We start from the raw sequence: 18,143 nt of genomic DNA on the forward strand, positions 1-18,143 counted from the left end.
CACCCTGTAGCATGTCTACTTCACATGAGTCTCCTCCCACCCCTTCCTCATTGAACCCCATCAACATAACCCTCTCTCTCTCACTTGCTCGTATTTATTTAGCTTTGCTTTGAATGTAGTAAGGTCACTGTGGAATATTGGAAGTTTTCGAATTTGGGACTTGGGTATTTATTTTACTTTTGCTGTTTCCTTTCTCCTAATTTGCCCTGCCCTATCCACCCAAGGGCCAGACTCTATCCAGGTAGTCAGCTTTCGAAGGTCTACCTCTCTTTGAATTGTTGGTGGGCGGATTGCAAAGGGAGCCTGGAGTGGTGGGAGAGTCTTGCAGTATTGTCGTGTCATTCACATCAAATCTCACAGCACAGAGGCTGGACTGGTCCTTTGAAAGATTTATCCCATGAATCCCACCCCATTACTCTCTTCTGTATTTTTTTTCTAGAGTGCAAACATTCAATAAATGAATCCACTTCTTCAAAATAATTGCTGACATTCTCTGAACTCAGTAACCGTTTTCTTTTGGTTAGCATTTTGGTTAGATATTCTCATGCCTAGTCTATTGGAAGTGTAGGTTAATGGCTGCCATAATGCTGCACCTTGCTCACTTCTCGGTTATAGGGTTCTGATCCTCGGGGGATCTGGAGGAATTGGGACCTTTGCTATTCAGGTAAAAGAAATGTATGTTTGTCCTTGATTGATATAATGTGCTTTGCCACATTCTAATTCAGCACTCTGTAACTTTAAATATTTGCTATAAAGTAAATACATTTTTTTTAAAAAACTGGTAAGTAAGAGGTTCTATTTTAGCCATTTGGTAAGCCAGAATTTGAATATTGCTGAGAAAAGACGCAATTTGCTTTACACTCTTCAGGATAATTTGCAAGAAATACCAAAGTTATGGGGAAACCCACATCAACACTGCATGGGAGGAGAATACTAAATGGTTGGAAAGTAGACTCTGATTGTCTTGCCTTATAAGATGCACTAGTTAGATGATGACTGACAATTAATTGCCAAGCTTTGATTAACATAAGAACAGGAGAAATAAGAGCTGGAGGAGCTCATCTGGCCTCTTGAGCCTGCTCCGCCATTGAATAAGATCATGGGTGATCCTTTCATGGACTCAGCTCCACTCACCCACCCTCTCACCCTTAATTCCTTTACTGTTCAAAAATCTATATCTCTTTGTGGTAAAATAATTCAATGAGATAGCCTCAACTGCTTCACTGGGCAGTGAATTCCACAGATTCACAACCATTTGGGTGAAGAAGTTCCTCCTCAACTCAGTCCTCAATCTGCTCTGCTTTATTTTGAGCCTCTGCTCCCCAGGTATAGTTTCACCTGCCCTAGGAAACAACCTCCCTGCTTCTAGCTTAGCTATTCCCTTTGTCATTTGAGTTGTTTTAAATTCCAATGTCACTATCCCCACTCCCCAGAGCCCCGATGGGAACACTACCCCTGCTCATGACTCCACCCCCATTCCCCCCACCATCACACCCACTCCAGTTACAGGTTCCGCCCCCACTCCCAGTTCCACACCCACACCAGATCCCAGCTCCCAGCCCTGCCGAGTTTTCACCATTCCTCCAGACCTCCCCCTCACTGAGGACGAACGATCAGTCCTCCGCAAAAGACTCACCTTCATCCCCCTCCGTCCATCATCAATGAATTTAATACACGCCGTGACATCGAACAATTCTTCCGTCGCCTCCGCCTCCGAGCTTACTTTCACAATCAGGATTCCTGCCCACCTTCCAAGGACCCCTTCGCCCACCTTCAACACACTGCATCCACCTGGACATCCTGCGCTGCCCTATTACCTGCCTTCGACCTCTTCATTTCCAACTGCCGCCAGGACATTAACCGCCTCAACCTGTCTACCCCCCTCCCCCACTCCAACCCCTCACCCTCACAACGCGCAGCCCTCCAATCCCTCTGCTCCAATCCCAATCTCACCATCAAGCCAGCAGATAAAGGGGGCGCAGTGGTAGTCTGGCGCACTGACCTCTATACCGCTGAAGCCAAACGCCAACTCGAGGACACCTCTTCCTACTACCCCCTCAACCTTGACCCCACCCCCCATCACCAAACCATCATCTCCCAGACCACACAGAACCTCATCACCTCAGGAGATCTCCCACCCACAGCTTCCAACCTCATAGTCCGGGAACCCCGCACTGCCCGGTTCTGCCTCCTTCCCAAGATCCACAAGCCTGACCACCTTGGCCGACCCATTGTCTCAGCATGCTCCTGCCCCACTGAACTCATCTCTACCTACCTCAACACTGTCCTATCCCCCTTAGTCCAGGAACTCCCCACATACGTTCGAGACACCACCAACGCCCTCCACCTCCTCCAAGACTTCCGTTTCCCCGGCCCCCTACGCCTCATCTCCACCATGGATATCCGATCCCTCTACACCTCCATCCGCCATGACCAGGGCCTCCAAGCCCTCCGTTTTATTCATCTCCAAACATCCCCAACAGTACCCTTCCACCGACACTCTCATTCGTTTGGCCGAACTGGTCCTCACCCTTAACAATTTCTCCTTCGAATCCTTCCACTTCCTCCAGACCGAAGGGGTAGCCATGGGGACATGTATGGGCCCCAGCTATGCCTGTCTCTTTGTCGGCTATGTAGAACAGTTGATCTTCCGTAATTACACCGGCACCACTCCCCACCTCTTCCTCCGCTACATTGATGGCTGCATTGGTGCCACCTCCTGCTCCCGCGAGGAGGTTGAGCAATTCATCAACTTCACCAACACATTCCACCCTGACCTTAAATTTACCTGGACCATCTCTGACACCTCCCTCCCCTTCCTGGACCTCTCCATCTCCATTAATGATGACCGACTTGACACTGACATTTTTTACAAACCCACAGCTACCTGGATTACACCTCTTCCCACCCTACCTCTTGCAAAAATGCCATCCCGTATTCACAATTCCTCCGCCTCCACCGTATCTGCTCCCAGGAGGACCAGTTCCACCACAGAACACACCAGATGGCCTCCTCCTTTAGAGAACGTAATTTCCCTTCCGACGTGGTTAAAGATGCCCTCCAACGCATCTCGTCCACATCCCGTACCTCTGCCCTCAGACCACACCCCTCCAACCGTAACAAGGACAGAACGCCCCGGTGCTCACCTTCCACCCTGCCAATCTTCGCATAAACCAAATCATCCGCCAACATTTCCGCCACCTCCAAAAAGACCCCACCACCAAGGATATATTTCCCTCTCCACCCCTTTCCGCCTTCCGCAAAAACCGTTCCCTCCGTGACTACCTGGTCAGGTCCACGCCCCCCTACAACCCACCCTCCCATCCTGGCACCTTCCCCTGCCACTGCAGGAACTGTAAAACCTGCACCCACACCTCCTCCCTCACCTCTATCCAAGGCCCTAAAGGAGCCTTCCACATCCATCAAAGTTTTACCTGCACATCCACTAATATCATTTATTTTATCCGTTGCTCCCGATGCGGTCTTCTCTACATTGGGGAGACTGGGCGCCTCCTAACAGAATGCTTTAGGGAACATCTCCGGGATACCCACACCAATCAACCACACTGCCCCGTGGCCCAATATTTCAACTCCCCCTCCCACTCTGCCGAGGACATGGAGGTCCTGGGCCTCCTTTACCGCCGCTCCCTCACCACCAGACGTCTGGAGGAAGAACGCCTCATCTTCCGCCTAGGAACACTTCAACCCCAGGGCATCAATGTGGACTTCAACAGCTTCCCCATTTCCCCTTCCTCCACTTCACCCCAGTTCCAAACTTCCAGCTCAGCACTGTCCCCATGACTTGTCCGGACTTGTCCTACCTGCCTATCTCCTTTTCCACCTATCCACTCCACACTCTCCTCCCTGACCTATTACCCTCATCCCCTCCCTCGCTCACCTATTGTACTCTATGCTACTTTCTCCCCACCCCCACCCTCCTCTAGCTTGTCTCTCCACGCTTCAGGCTCTCTGCCCTTATTCCTGATGAAGGGCTTTTGCCTGAAACGTCGATTTAGCTGCTCTTTGGATGCTGCCTGAACTGCTGTGCTCTTCCAGCACCACTAATCCAGAATTAAATTCCAGTGTGTCTTGTCCCAGTCTACCCAATCTCTCCTCATAAGCCAACCCCCTCAACTCTGGAATCAAGCTAGTGAACCTCTCTGATGCCAGTTTATAGTACTTTCTCAAGTAAGGAGACCAAACCTGTACACAGTACTCCACGTGTGGCCCCACTCGCACCCTATGCAGCTGACCATAACCTCACTGTTTTTAAACATCATCCCTCTGGCAATGAAGGACAATATTCTTTAAATTTTAAACAAGTCAGATTGGCAAAGGAATAATCCTAATAAATGGGCCAGAGGAAGGCTGTTGTCCATCTGGTTGAGTTGAAATGTTGTGTGTGTAAACCATTCTGTCTGCAAAGAATGTGTTAATATATTAGTTTCCAGTACACATAAGTGTGCCACACTGTGAACCTGCCTGGCAATCATAAATTGGTCAGCATTAATTCTTTGCAAACTCTGGATGATTTAACAAATATTGTCCAACCACAGAGTCCTATCTAACATTGGACACTGTCTTGGTTTTATAAACACAGGCTGGTGGGCCGTGGTCAATTCCTTGTGTGTTATGAATATCCAAAAGAATATGCTGTTGATGCATTTGCCCCAAATATTTTGAATTACACAAGCACTGAAATTTACATATTACATTACTCATTTTTGTAATAGATCGAATATCTTTTTGGCTTGACAGCAGCAGCTTGTTACTGGTGAATGCCACTCGTGTTGCTGCTGTGCAGTTGCATTGTGAAATGCCGAATTCACTTGTTACTTAAACCTTTGAGATAATGCTTTCCGGAGTAATCTGCGGTAGACTGGGGACTTTTCAGCAGCGAAAGTGAATGCTTAGGTTGGTAACCAATTTAGGATTCAGTCGAGCTCAATGTGACAAACTTGCGTGTGCAGAATGCTACATTAATCAATACTCAAGGCCCTGTTCTTTGTGGGTCAAAAAAAAATATACACACACTGCACCTGTTTCAACTCACCGAAACTGGTGACACCCATTCTCTGGTTCATTACTTAGGGCAATGCTCTGACCAATCAGAATCGAACTGTCTGGTTTAAAATTTAAATAAAGTTTGGCAGTTAACTGTCAATTCATCATCCAACTGGTGAATTTCCCATGGCAATGCTTCTACCAATCAGAATCCACTTACTAATGAATCAGCATGCTTCTCCAATACAATATAAGTGCTAGTTTTGTGTTAAAAAAGTGTAATGTTAACATTGACTGATGGAAAACTTCATCAAAATATTTCTCTTTTCAGAAAGGTTCTGATTCTGTTTTGTTGAGTAAATCTGTTTGGCCTCCAGATCAGATCTAAAGTCACTTTGTTTCCTCCCACTCTTGCATCTTGAATCTACAATCACCGTGGCCACCTGAGGGTGCAATGTTTCATCTTTTCTTTAGTCCAAATCCATGGCTATTTCCCAGTCCCTGACATTAAAGCTGCAGAATGTTAACCAGTCCATATGTGAATTGGTTTATGAGAAAATTACCTGCCAAATTGTTTCTGATGGGGTAAACTTTCCAAAGAAAAAGTGTTGTGTGTACTTTAATGTTGCATTTAATTAATGAAGGTAATTTCTGAGGAACCTTACATCCTTGTTTTCTTGCCAGTTCACTTTTTATTTTGCTCTAGTTTCTTTTTCCTAGTAAATAGGATTAATTCTGACAACCCCCTACCCGCTTATAAAAGTCAGTTGGCAGCTATTTTATTTAGGGGACCCAGAAAGCCTTATTTTGTTTCTCCATCAATAACTATATTACAAATTGTGTGAAAAAAGAGGTGCATCAAGGGGTCATTTGGACAAATGTTTCTTGTCCATTGCCACCTCTGTCCATTCATCATCATTGACAGGGTGTTCCACTAAACAGGCCCTAAGATCTGCAATCCTCTCTCTACAACTTCCACCTCAATGCCTCCCCAGCACGTTTGAAAACACTCCATAAATTGGACTTGATTAATTCTTTTGGCCGTTGTTTATAATACCTTTGTTGTGTGGAATCCATGTTTGTTACTGAATGCACCTGGAAATATTTTATGTTATTAACAGTGCTAAGTAAATATGACATGTTGGCATCTATCCCAACCTGAGTATTCATACTTAGTACAGAAAATTTCGCAAAAGCTAAACAGCACTCACACGATCAGAATTTTACAATTTCAGTTGAATGAAAATGAACACAGTAAAACTTCGGTGTTATTGAATATTATACATCGATGGAGACCTTTTAGCTTTCCATGTCGGTGCCTGTTTTTTGGTAGAATTATCTAATTAGTCCAACTCCCACTGCTTTTTCTCCAAGACCCTAAATTCTTCCATTTCAGGTACTTATTCAATTCCTTTTGAACAAGCCTGTTGAATATTCTTTCACAGAGTCGATCTTTGATGCAAACAACAATCAAAAAGGGCTCCTTCTTCCAAAGGGTATTTGATGGACCAGAACTCAGGTCCCAACCATGTTTCCACAAGATGTCTGATCAACTAAAATGTAGAGACATCCACCACGCGTTCCCCCAAAACTTCCTCCCCCAATCCCAGTAATGTCAACTGTTTAACATTTTGCTTAATATTTCCAAAAATGAGCAGTAGTTCAGTAGAAAATTCTATTTAATCTTTGTTTTGCACTCTGTCCGCTGCAAAGGACTTGGGTATGCAGGAAAGCAATTTAAAATGGCTCAATTATAGTTGTTAATCTAATAGAAGTACATGTGTTGCAGACCAGCTAATTAAACAATTCACATGTTCACCAAAAACACTTTCTATCCACAGAATGTCTTCATACAATTTCAGAAAAAATAAACCATTTAAATCTGACTGGTGACTTTTGGTGCTGTACTAAACTATGGTTATTTTAACTAACTAGAAACGTATCTGCTTTCTATCTCATGTTGGCCTTAGTTCATTCAGTGTCAGCATTACTCTAGGTTCACACTGAGGGGATGCTGCATTGATGAGCTACAACCTTTCATTAATCAAATGCCGTGTCCAGCTGAATTAGTTTGACATAAAACACTCTACAGCACAAATCAGGGGATTTAGAGAGTTCTCTGTCCCTCGAATAGCAATACCAATTGTAGCATATCTGACAATGTACCGCATTGCTATTTCTGGGATCTTGCTGTATGCAAGATGGCTGCCATATTTGCCTACATTACAACAGTGGTTACACTTCACAGTGAATGAATGAGCAATGTAGTGCTTTGGGGTTGAAGAAGGGTTATGCCCGCAATGTTGATTTCTCCACCTCTTGATGCAGCCTGGCTTGCTGCGTTCTTCCAGCTTCCTGCTTGTTTACCATGAAGTGCTTTGGGACATCCAAGGAATGTGAAAGGTTTTTTTTGTTCTCCCTGAAGTTGTCCATTCATGCTAGGATGTGGTCAAATGGACCTCCAGTCACAAAATGCACCCCCAAGTTTTCCCAAGTCACCGTTCTTTGCATGTGAGCCCAGTGTTTGTAGGCAGGAATTTTGATCTGAGGGAGTTCCTGACAGCAGCTGATTGATTTGATTCCTGTTGGCCAGCAGTTTCTGCAGGACCCTTTTGACATTTTTAGGCCCAGGCCACAAATGTACCTACCCAGAAGACTGGGCTTTGAGTCACCCTGAGTCACGGCTTAGTTCCATGCTTACAATGAGCCCTGCTGAAAGGAAGTTCACAAATGACTTGTTTTTGAATAACCATCGAGTGAAGTAATGATGTTCAACAAATAGCATAACCCCCTCACCTGAAGTTCCCCAACTGCTCCCATCCCTGGAGCAGACATATGTCCTTGCTTACTATGAACTACCTGTACTGCTTGCAAACATAGGTTTGCACTGTACTTAGGTACACGTGACCATGATACACCAAATCAGATTTAATTCAAATAATTCAATGACTCTGGGTTGGTAATGTGCAACGTTGTAATATCCAATCATAACAAATATGAACCAATTTGCATCTTCAACTCTAGTTTATGTATTAAGTCATATTTTTTAAGAGCTGATCTCTTGAATTTTCTGCCACAGCTTTTAAAATCCTGGGGAGCCCATGTGACCACCACCTGTTCGGAGAATGCTTTCTCATTGTTAAAAGATTTGGGTGCAGATCACACCATCAATTACAAAACTCCCAGTTTGGAGAAAGAGCTCAAGGATCTGAAAATGTAAGTTTTTCCTGTGTAAATGAGTTTGTGGTAAACTGTTTCCCACTCTGAATCTTACTCAGCAGCAGTGGGAGTTGGAGAATTGAATGCACATCCTGAGTTTGTTGTTAAAAGACCTGTATTAATTAGTACTGCTGACCTCACTCCCAAATCTGACCCTGACTTGATCAAGTCATTCGTCAGTGTGGAATGCAGAAAGTGGGTGTAGAGGTTGGAATGATTGGCTTGAGTAATGTTGCCGCATCATTGCCCTCTTCTGAGAAACAAAACGTAGTCCTGAATGGGAAATGTCGCTGGTTTGAGGGATGTGACATCACCTCCTTTGTGCAGTGCCCGTGTTAGCAATGCGGCATTACAAATTTAATTTAGCTCAGTTACGCCTTTTGTACCTTGTTCATTCAAGGCACATTAAACAAAATAAAAACCTCTCTTTGAACTGGTGACATTGCGATTTCCCATCCTCTCTGAGCCTGCGGCAGTCCATCTGTCAAAGTCAGGTTGCTTTTTGCATTGAGAGACACATCTGAAACAGTGTTGAGACCATGTGTCCCACCTCAGCCCCACATCTGTTTTCTCTGAGTGTGGCAGGGAGCTGTCAGTGTGAATTCTGGTCATCGAGAGGAAGGTTCTTCTGCGTCTTGCCATCAATGGCATATTTTACAGCAGCTTTCACCCATGCCAATTGGGATGCATGATTAATTTTTTTCAGTAGGGGATTGGAGGGAAGGAAATCACTGAAAGTGCATTTAGTTTCATTTGGAGAATGTGTTTATCCCAGTGCACGCATGGTCCTGGAGCACTGACCCAATCCCCTGGGATTGAATGAACTAAACTGACTACCTGAAAATTTGCATCACTTCACCACCAAAGAATATATAATGGCGACATGACTCTGTCTACACATCAGCTTCTGTGAAAATTATTTGTAGATCTGGTTTTGTCTGCTGACAGAATAATAAATCATAACGTAATCCTTCACTTTTCAAATTGTCTTTTTAGAGCCATTGCTAAGCAGTCAGCGATAGAACACAGATTTAATATAGCAGTTTTTTTCATACAAAATTTGATTGATATCTGAAATGAAGTCTGGCAGCAGACCTGCTGAGATGAGTGTTGTTCCAGATACAGTTGGGCAATGGTCTGGAGAGAGTTAGGAAACAAGAGAGAGAAGCTTTGACATAAACAGCCTTTATGTTCTTGTGCTATCTGAGGTGCTGTGGTGCTTTTGAAATTAGTACTGTGATTCTTTATACATAAAACTGTAGGCTTTGGATAGCATCTTTGTGTGAGGATTCAAGTGTATGGGAGAGTTTTCTGCTATATATCTAGGATCCAGGATGAGATAGGCCCAAGTCAATGCAAAAAACAATTTGCATAAAAATGTAAAATTCTGGAAAAACTTAGGACTGGTGGCATCCGTGGAGAGGAAAACCGAAATAATGTTTTGAGTCCACTATGACTTCTCTTCACAACTGATTCCGATGGATCCTGGAAGTGAAAGGACTTCATGCAGTTTTTCCCCGGCATCTTGCCCCTCCCCCAGATCTTGCCCCTCCCCCAGATCTTGCCCCTCCCCCGCATCTTGTCTCTAATCCAATTTTTGCTTACAAACAGAAGCTGAAAATGAAGTGGGTAAGTAGAGTTTGACATTTACAGTTACTATAAATTTGAGGTTTAAAAGCTTGTGGAGAAAATTATTTGGGATGGAATTTGTAGCCACCTGGAAGAAGATGGGTTGATTAGGAAGAGCCAATGCTGATTTTCAATGAGGAAATCATTTTTAGCTGATCTGATGAAGTTTTTTGAAAAGCTGATTTAAGAAAAAAACTCAATGCGAGTAGTCCTATAATGAGATGGTAGATGGATTTTCAGAAGGTGTTCAATGCAGTTCCATGCAACAGACTTGTGAGGAATATTATAGCTTATGGAATAAAAGGGACAGTAGCAACTTGGGTACACATAGGCTGGGAGAGCTTTGAACCATTGTAAACTGTGAGGAGGACAGTATGAACTTCAAACAGATATTGGCACAGTGAGTGGATAGATGGCAGGTGATGTTCCATGTTGAGAAGTGTGAGATGATCAGTTTTGGTGGGAGGACTGTGGACAGACAAAGTTTTTAAAAAAGAGACAATTCTAAATGTGGTGCAGAAACAAAGACCTGGATATTTTTGCACACCGATTCAAAAGTCAAGATAAGTGGAGAAAGCAGTTAATAAGGAGAAAGTGAGGACTGCAGATGCTGGCGATCAGAGTCAAAGAGTGTGGTGCTGGAAAAGCACAGCCAGTCAGGCAGCATCCAAGGAGCAGGGGAATCGACGTTTTGGGCAAAAGCTTTCATCAGGAATGAGCTCCAGGGAGCAGGAGAGTCTGACTGTCCTACTCCTCAGATGCAGCCTAACTGGCTATGCTTTTCCAGCGCAGTTAATAAGGGAAACAACATTCTTTGCTTTATTAATGCCATAGAGTACAACAGCAAGGAGATTGTGCTTGGAAAGACGGAAGGCTGAGAGGGGATCTAATAAACATTTCTGAAACCGTCTGAACAGAGCAGATGAGATGCTGTTCCCACTTGTTAAAAAAATCAAGAATGAAAAGACCCAGATTTGAAGTGATTTGACATAAACAGCAAATGAGATGTGAGAAAAACGATTTTTGCACTACAGTTGGTTCAGGTCTGGGATGAAGCATCTGCATGTGTAGTGGAGGCAGATTCAGCTGAGGCATCGGAAAATTATTTAAATGTGCAAGGGTATTGGGGAAAGGAGATCAATGGCACTAAGTCATTGGAGAGTGGGCTAACTGGCCTCCTCCTTCACTGTAACAATTATATAATTCTGTAAATGGGGCAGTGACCCCCAGCTGGTGTTTTTCAGTCCGGCTAAGTTTACAATCTGCTTCAAACACTCTTCTCTGCGCCACCATTCAACTTGCAAGTAAATGTCTCAAAGTGTGGTCATGTCTAGCAGGTTGTTTGATTTTTTTTTTAATAATGGATCAAAAACAGACTGCAGAATATTTAACTATTTTGCCAAACTCTCCGTGCAGTGCTATAAAATTCCACAAAACTTTTACAGTCTATCTTGGATTTGTTCTATTTTGTTACAGATGTGTCACACACTCATTCCCTTCCTGATGGGCACTGTTTCCACAGGACCTTTACTTTAGGCCTCTGTTGCTAACAGCTAAAATTCATAAGAAAGACCCTGTTGTTCTGCTGCTGTTCCTTTTTTGGGAATTTTCTCCCCTGGTTCTCACCAGTAACAACACAGCTGGCGTTGAGGATTTCACCTGAAGACCCAAATCCTGCTACATTATGGTATCCTGGTAACTGACCATAAACAATGCTTTTCTCCCAAACCCTAACTTAGAAATTCGAGGAATTGATTTACTTTCAGTGGGAATTTCTTAATGCGCTGTCCTGTTTCTGAAATATTCCTCTATCCTTTGCACAGGTTTGACTTTATCTTGGATAATGTGGGTGGACGGACCGAAGACTGGGCCTTGAACTTACTGAAGCCGTGGTCAGGAGCTACATATGTAACATTAGTGACACCCTTCATGCTCAATACTGATAGACTTGGAATTGCTGATGGAATAGTTAAATCAGGGATTACCTTGGGCAGCAAAATCCTAAAGGTAATATTATTTCAGAAACTTGAGCTCACTGTGGAGACTTGAATGCATAAACTGGGCTGACGCTCCAGTGTAGTATTGAGGGAGTGCTGCACTGTTGGAGCTGCTGCCTTTCAGGTAAGATATTAAACCGAGGTCTGTCTGCTATGTCGGATGCATAAAGGATTTTATGGTTGCAATGATGAGCAGTAAGTTCCACACTGCATCCCACCAGTATTTGTCCCTTGACCTGTATCAGCAAAACACCATCTGATCATACCTTGCTATCCAGCTAGAGCTTGCACTGGGCCACATTTCTCTGTGGTTGCAGCACTGACTGCGCTTGAGAAGGAGAGATTAGATTAGATTAGACTTAGTGTGGAAACAGGCCCTTCGGCCTAACAAGTCCACACCGACCCGCCGAAGCGCAACCCACCCATACCCCTACATTTACCCCTTACCTAACACTACGGGCAATTTAGCTTGGCCAATTCACCTGACCCGCACATCTTTGTGACTGTGGGAGGAAACCGGAGCACCCGGAGGAAACCCACGCAGACACGGGGAGAACGTGCAAACTCCACACAGTCAGTCGCCTGAGTCGGGAATTGAACCCGGGTCTACAGGCGCTGTGAGGCAGCAGTGCTAACCACTGTGCCACCGTGCCGCTCTGGGAAGTTATCAAAGGTTGTACCTAAATTACAAGGTCTCCCTGACTTTATTTTAAATCCATATGCAAGTTAAAACGTTGAGTGTCATCCACAGTCTTTCAAACACCAACTAATCTTAATCAAATATTTTTGTTAAAATATGTCAGAGAGCAAGGATTCCAGTCATTTCAAGATCTTCCAGTCATTTCAAGAAGGTTTTGATGATCTTGAAATAATCCAGACCGTTTTCAAGAGGCTGTCTAACTAACACAGTACCCACTATGTTCAGTCCACCTCGGGTGACCATCTGCACGTTTTTATTCTTTCATGGAATATGGTCAGTATTTATTGCTCATGCTTGTTTCCCTGGCTGAACCATCTTCCCTTTAGAAAGCTTGCTTTAAAAGATCTGTTTTTCCTTTATTCTTCAATGGGTTATGGGTGTGTTGCCATAAGAGGGCAGTTCAGTGTCACCCACATTGTTGCCGACTAGACCAGATAAGGATGGCAAATTGCCTTCCCTCAAGATGTCAGTGAAACAAATGTATACTGCAACATTTAATTCCACATTTATTAATTGTATTTATAATTAGCCAGCTGCTGTGGTAGGATTTAAACTCATGTCCCTGAGCTTCTGGATTGGAAGTTCAGTGACAATATGCAACACCTCGTCTGCCCCTATTTGCTCAGCTACATCACTGGAAGTATGTTAGACTGGCCTTGTAGTGACGTGAGGTGGAACCTTCCTAGCCCCTGAATGACATGGACAATGGTACGAAGGCTGAGGGATGGACAATAACTACTAAACCAGAGACTGATGCTTATGTCCCACAAGAGAATGCACAAATGTTTTTACCTCTTGTTTGTTTTGAGAGTTAAGGCAGTAAGTTGAAGAAAAAGATTGTTCTCACAGTCTCACAGTGATTCTATTCCTAATGGGTTTTGTGATACTCTGTTCAGGAAGTGCACACGTAGACAATCAGAGACAGTATCTTATTGTGACTTTTCCTCTCTCTTTTTCCTTGCAGCATCTGAGGCGGGGCGTTCATTATCGCTGGGCCATATTTACACCAAGTGGTCCAACTCTGGATGAAGTCACGGAACTTGTGGATAAACAAAAGGTCAGATTGAATGAAGGGAAAATAAGTTTTTGCCTGTGAAAGCTTTATGTCATGGAGCGTTTAAGGTTAATCTCCCAAAATGTCCTTTCACGTTACACTTACAAGACAAAAACTGATAATTTGGCCCGATAGATTTACCTCCACATGATCTTTCTCTAACCCTACAATTTAATCTGAACAATGTGTCCTTCTATTCCAGTTTCTTTTCCACACTTACCTAATATGGTTAAAAAGCTGCTGGGGAAGCTGAAAGATCTGAAGGAGATTGTGTAAGAGCATTTGGGATTGTGGGGAACTTGGAAAAGGCAGTGTCTCTGTGCCTCCACTTTTCCTCCTAGGTGTTGGAGGCTGTTGATTGGGGAGGTGCTGTTGAAGAAACATTGGTGAGTCCATCTTCTAGATGGTACACATTGCTATCTCTATACTACAAGGGTGTACCCAACCTCTGACCTGCACTTGCAGCCATGTTATTTGCATAGCTGTGGAGCTGAGTCAATTAACAAGACATCATGGTGTGGATTTTGCCAATGGTACTTCCAAAGTGGAGGTATTTTAGACACTTGGTGGAGATGATTTTTACACATGTAGCGCAAAATTGCCTTGCCAATTATTGAACTTGGCCAAGATCTCATTACATTCAGTCTTGGAATGTTTCAGTATTGGGGAGAATTGTGAAAATAGCTGATCTCTCAAGTGGTGAAAATGTCTCTAAAGGTTGACTTGCAGATTGAGTCCATAGTTAAGAAAGCAAATGTAATGTTGTCATTTATTTCAAATGAGGTGCTACTAAGACTTTATAAAGCTCTGGTTAGGTCCCATTTAGAATAATGTGTCCGGGTTTTGGCCCCACATCTCAGGAAGGACATACTGGCACTGGAGCGTATCCAGCGGAGATTCATACGGATGATCCCTGGAATGGTAGGCCTAACATTCAATGAACGGCTGAGGATCCTGGGATTGTATTCGTTAGAATTCAGAAGGTTGAGGGGAGATCTAATAGAAACTTATAAGATAATGCATGGCTTAGAAAGGGTAGTCGCTGGGAAATTGTTTCCATCAGGCGGGGATACTAGGACCCATGAGCACAGCCTTAGAATTCGAGGGGGTCAATTTAGAACGGAAATGAGGAGACATTTCTTCAGCCAGACAGTGGTGGGCCTGTGGAATTCATTGCCATGGGGCACCCTGAAAGCTGGGACATTAAATGTCTTCAAGGCAGAGATTGATAAATTATTAATCTCACAAGGAATTAAAGGATACTGAGAGAGTGCGGGTATTTGTTGTTGAAATGCCCATCAGCCATGATTAAATGGCGGAGTGGACTCGATGGGCTGAATGGCCTTACTTCCACTCCTATGTCTTATGGTCTTTTCTCAAGTTGATGATTTTAACAGAGAATGATGAATAGGCTGAATAAATTACGCATTTACAAACTACACATTTACAAAATGGATATAATACTGGACTGAATGGTCTGTTTCATGCAGCAAATTTTGTTTTCTCCTCTTGTTCTCCAGCTTCCTGACATTTTTCCCCTGCCTGCACTCTGACCCCTCACCCCATTTTCCCTCTAGCTCCTGTAAATGGCTTGTCCTCCCTAGCTGCCTGTCACACTCGCTCATTTGCCATCTATCACTCTCATATTAAACATATTCAAAAAATGTTCTGTTTGATTTCATTCTCCTAAACCAGGATTTTTTAAATTAAAGTGGAGACATTGATGTGTACATTTTTATGTGTACTCAGGAAGTGAATGCAGTGGAACAAGCTGCCTGAGATTAATGCATTGACAAACCTACTCAGCAGTTTTTCAAATCCTCCACACTGCATAATTGCTTTAAGATCGACCAGTGAGGGGGAAAAAGTGTTGAGTAATTGCATAAGTGAACAGAGTCACTATTTAAGTCACATGTTCATACTGTATCCTTTGTTTTAGATTACAGACCCACCGGGAATGCACAAGAACTTTCCTGAATTCAGTTTATTTATTTAGTTCAAGCTGTATATTGCACACACTTGCATGAGTGAGTATGGCACTTAATACAGATTGGACTCGCCAGCGGAAGGAGATTTGGAATGCAATCCTGGGTTGTTAATTCTAGTCACTCAGTCAGTCATTCTGATGTACAATTACTTTCCTGACATAGAACAGAGAACAGTACAGGCCCTCCGGCCCACGAGGTTGTGCCAAGCATTTACCTTCATCTAAGATCAATCTAACCTACGCAGCCCTCAATTTACTGCTGTCCATGTGCTTGTCCAGCAGTGGCTTAAATGTCCCTAATGTGTCTGACTCTACTACCACTGTCTCTACTACCTACCACTCTCTGTGTAAAGAACCTACCTCTGAGATCTCCCCTATTCCTGCCTCAAATCACCTTAAAATTATGACCCCTCGTGACAGCCATTTCTGCCCTGGGCAAAAGTCTCTGGCTATCTACTCTATCTACTGGCCTCTCATGATCCTGCATACTTATCAAGTCACCTCTCTCTCTTCTTTCTTCTCTTCAGTATGAAAAGCCCTAGCTCACTCAATCTCTCTTCCAAACCAGGCAGCATCCTGACAAATTTCCCCTGTACCATCTCTAAAATATCTCCATCCTTTCTATAATGAAGCGACCAGAAGTGGACACAAAATTTCAACTGTGGTCTAACCAGGGTTTTATAGAGCTGCAGCAACCCCCCCACCCTCCCCACCCCCGGCTCTTAAACTCAATCCCCTGTAAATGAAATCCAAAACAACATATGCCTTCTTAACAACCTGATCAACTTGGGTGGCAACTTTGAGGGACCTATGTATGTGGACCCCAAGATCCTGCTGTTCCTCCACAAGAATCTTGCCTTTAACCCTGTATTCAGCATTCAAATTCGACCTTCCAAAGTGAATCACTTTGCATTTATTCAGGTTGAACTCCATCTGCCACTTCTCAGCCCAGCTCTGCATCCTGTCAATGTCTTGATGTAGCCTGCAACAGCCCTCGACACTGTCTACAACACCACCGACTTTGGTGTCATCAGGAAACATACTAACCCACCCTTCCATCAGTCATTTATAAAAACTACAAAGAGCAGAGATCCAAGAACAGATCCCTGCAGATACCACTGGTCACCGATCTTCAGGCAGAATACTTTCCACTCACTGTCTTCTTTCGGCCAGCCAACTCTATATCCAGACAGCCAAATTTCCCTATATCCCATATCTAACTTTCTGAATGAGCCTACCATGGGGAACCTTAACAAATGCCTTACTGAAATCCACATTCACCACATCCACCTCTCGGCCTTTGTCAACTTGTCTCATCACATCTTCAAAGAACTCAGTAAGGCTTGTGAGGCACCAGCTGCCCCTCACAAAGCCACGCTGACTATCTCCATTCAAACTATGTTTTTCCAAATAGTCATAAATCCTGTCTCTCAGAATCCTTTCCAGTGCCTTGCTTACCACAGATGTAAGACTGACTGGTCTGTAATTCCCAGGCATTTCCCTATTCCCTTTCTTGAACAGAGGAACAGCATTCGCCTCCCTCCAATCATCCAGTCCTTCTCCCATGGAGAGTGCGGATGCAATGATTATCACTAGAGGTGTAGCAATCTCATTCCTTACTTCCCATAGGAATCCGGATATAACTAGTCTGGGAGAAAGTGAGGACTGCAGATGCTGGAGATCAGAGCTGAAAATGTGTTGCTGGAAAAGCACAGCAGGTCAGGCAGCATCCAAGGAGCAGGAGAATCGAAGTTTCGGGCATGAGCTCTTCTTCAGGAATTCTATATCCTCTATATCTAGTCTGGGTTTGGGGAGCTATCTACCTTGATGCTTCATGTGGGCTTAGTGTTTTCCACTGTCCTTTCTTCTCCATATGTTTGATTTTTTTTTCTCTCTGTGAGCTAAGAGTAATAGGATCAATAGTCAGAGGATCTCAGTTTACAATAATTGGCAAAAGAACAGAGGGGAAATGAGAATTTGTATTTAACAAGGCAAGTTATGATCTGGAATGCACTGCAGCAAAGGTTGTTGTGAGCATGTTCAGTGCTAACTTTTAGTCAGAAGTTGGCTATCCATTTGTATGGAGAGGGAGAGAGCACGGTTGAGGTGGTAAGACTGAGGTAGGCTGGGTGTTGGGACAAGTCACGTTGTTGGCAGCAGAGTGCGGCGGGAGCTAGGCGGAAGTTCAGGCAGAGCGCAAAACCGATCGGGAAGGTAAGTGATTGCTATTAGAGTGGGTGTGTCCTAAACCCCAGGTCCTACAAAGTAGGGTCTCCCTCCCTCCCTCCTCTCTAACCTAAACTAAGAGTCCACAGACTTGCTACAAAAAGAGGGTCTAAGGAAGTTTTTAATCGAAGAGTGAGGCTGCAGCTCAGGAGTCTTTGACAAGGAGGGTGAGTGACGTGATTACGCCACAGTTGAAGAGGGTGAAGACATGACTGCCAAGCTGGTTCAGTCTGCTACGTGCTTGATGTGGGAGGTCAACGACTCTGGTGTGTCTGGCTCGTATATGTGTGGAAAGTGTGTGCACATTCAGCTATTGACCGAGCATAT

At 43.9% G+C, this 18,143-nt stretch overlaps 1 protein-coding gene across 2 annotated transcripts in view; it reads left to right on the plus strand.

The window, feature by feature from the left end:
* Nucleotides 1-18,143, plus strand: part of rtn4ip1 (reticulon 4 interacting protein 1) — a 56,822-nt gene that overhangs the window by 19,757 nt on the left and 18,922 nt on the right. Inside the window, exons 5-9 of one of the 2 annotated variants that reach the window (XM_060849463.1) lie at nucleotides 616-664; nucleotides 8,084-8,220; nucleotides 11,676-11,859; nucleotides 13,514-13,606; nucleotides 15,543-15,620. In XM_060849463.1, coding sequence (XP_060705446.1) covers nucleotides 616-664; nucleotides 8,084-8,220; nucleotides 11,676-11,859; nucleotides 13,514-13,606; nucleotides 15,543-15,599 — 520 coding nt within the window. In that variant the 3' untranslated portion in view covers nucleotides 15,600-15,620. Of the gene's footprint in view, nucleotides 1-615; nucleotides 665-8,083; nucleotides 8,221-11,675; nucleotides 11,860-13,513; nucleotides 13,607-15,542; nucleotides 15,621-18,143 lie in introns of those variants that run through there. The other variant, XM_060849454.1, reaches the window with a different exon arrangement.

The sequence above is a fragment of the Hemiscyllium ocellatum genome, chromosome 3 (assembly GCF_020745735.1).
Source record: "Hemiscyllium ocellatum isolate sHemOce1 chromosome 3, sHemOce1.pat.X.cur, whole genome shotgun sequence".
NCBI lineage: Eukaryota > Metazoa > Chordata > Chondrichthyes > Orectolobiformes > Hemiscylliidae > Hemiscyllium > Hemiscyllium ocellatum.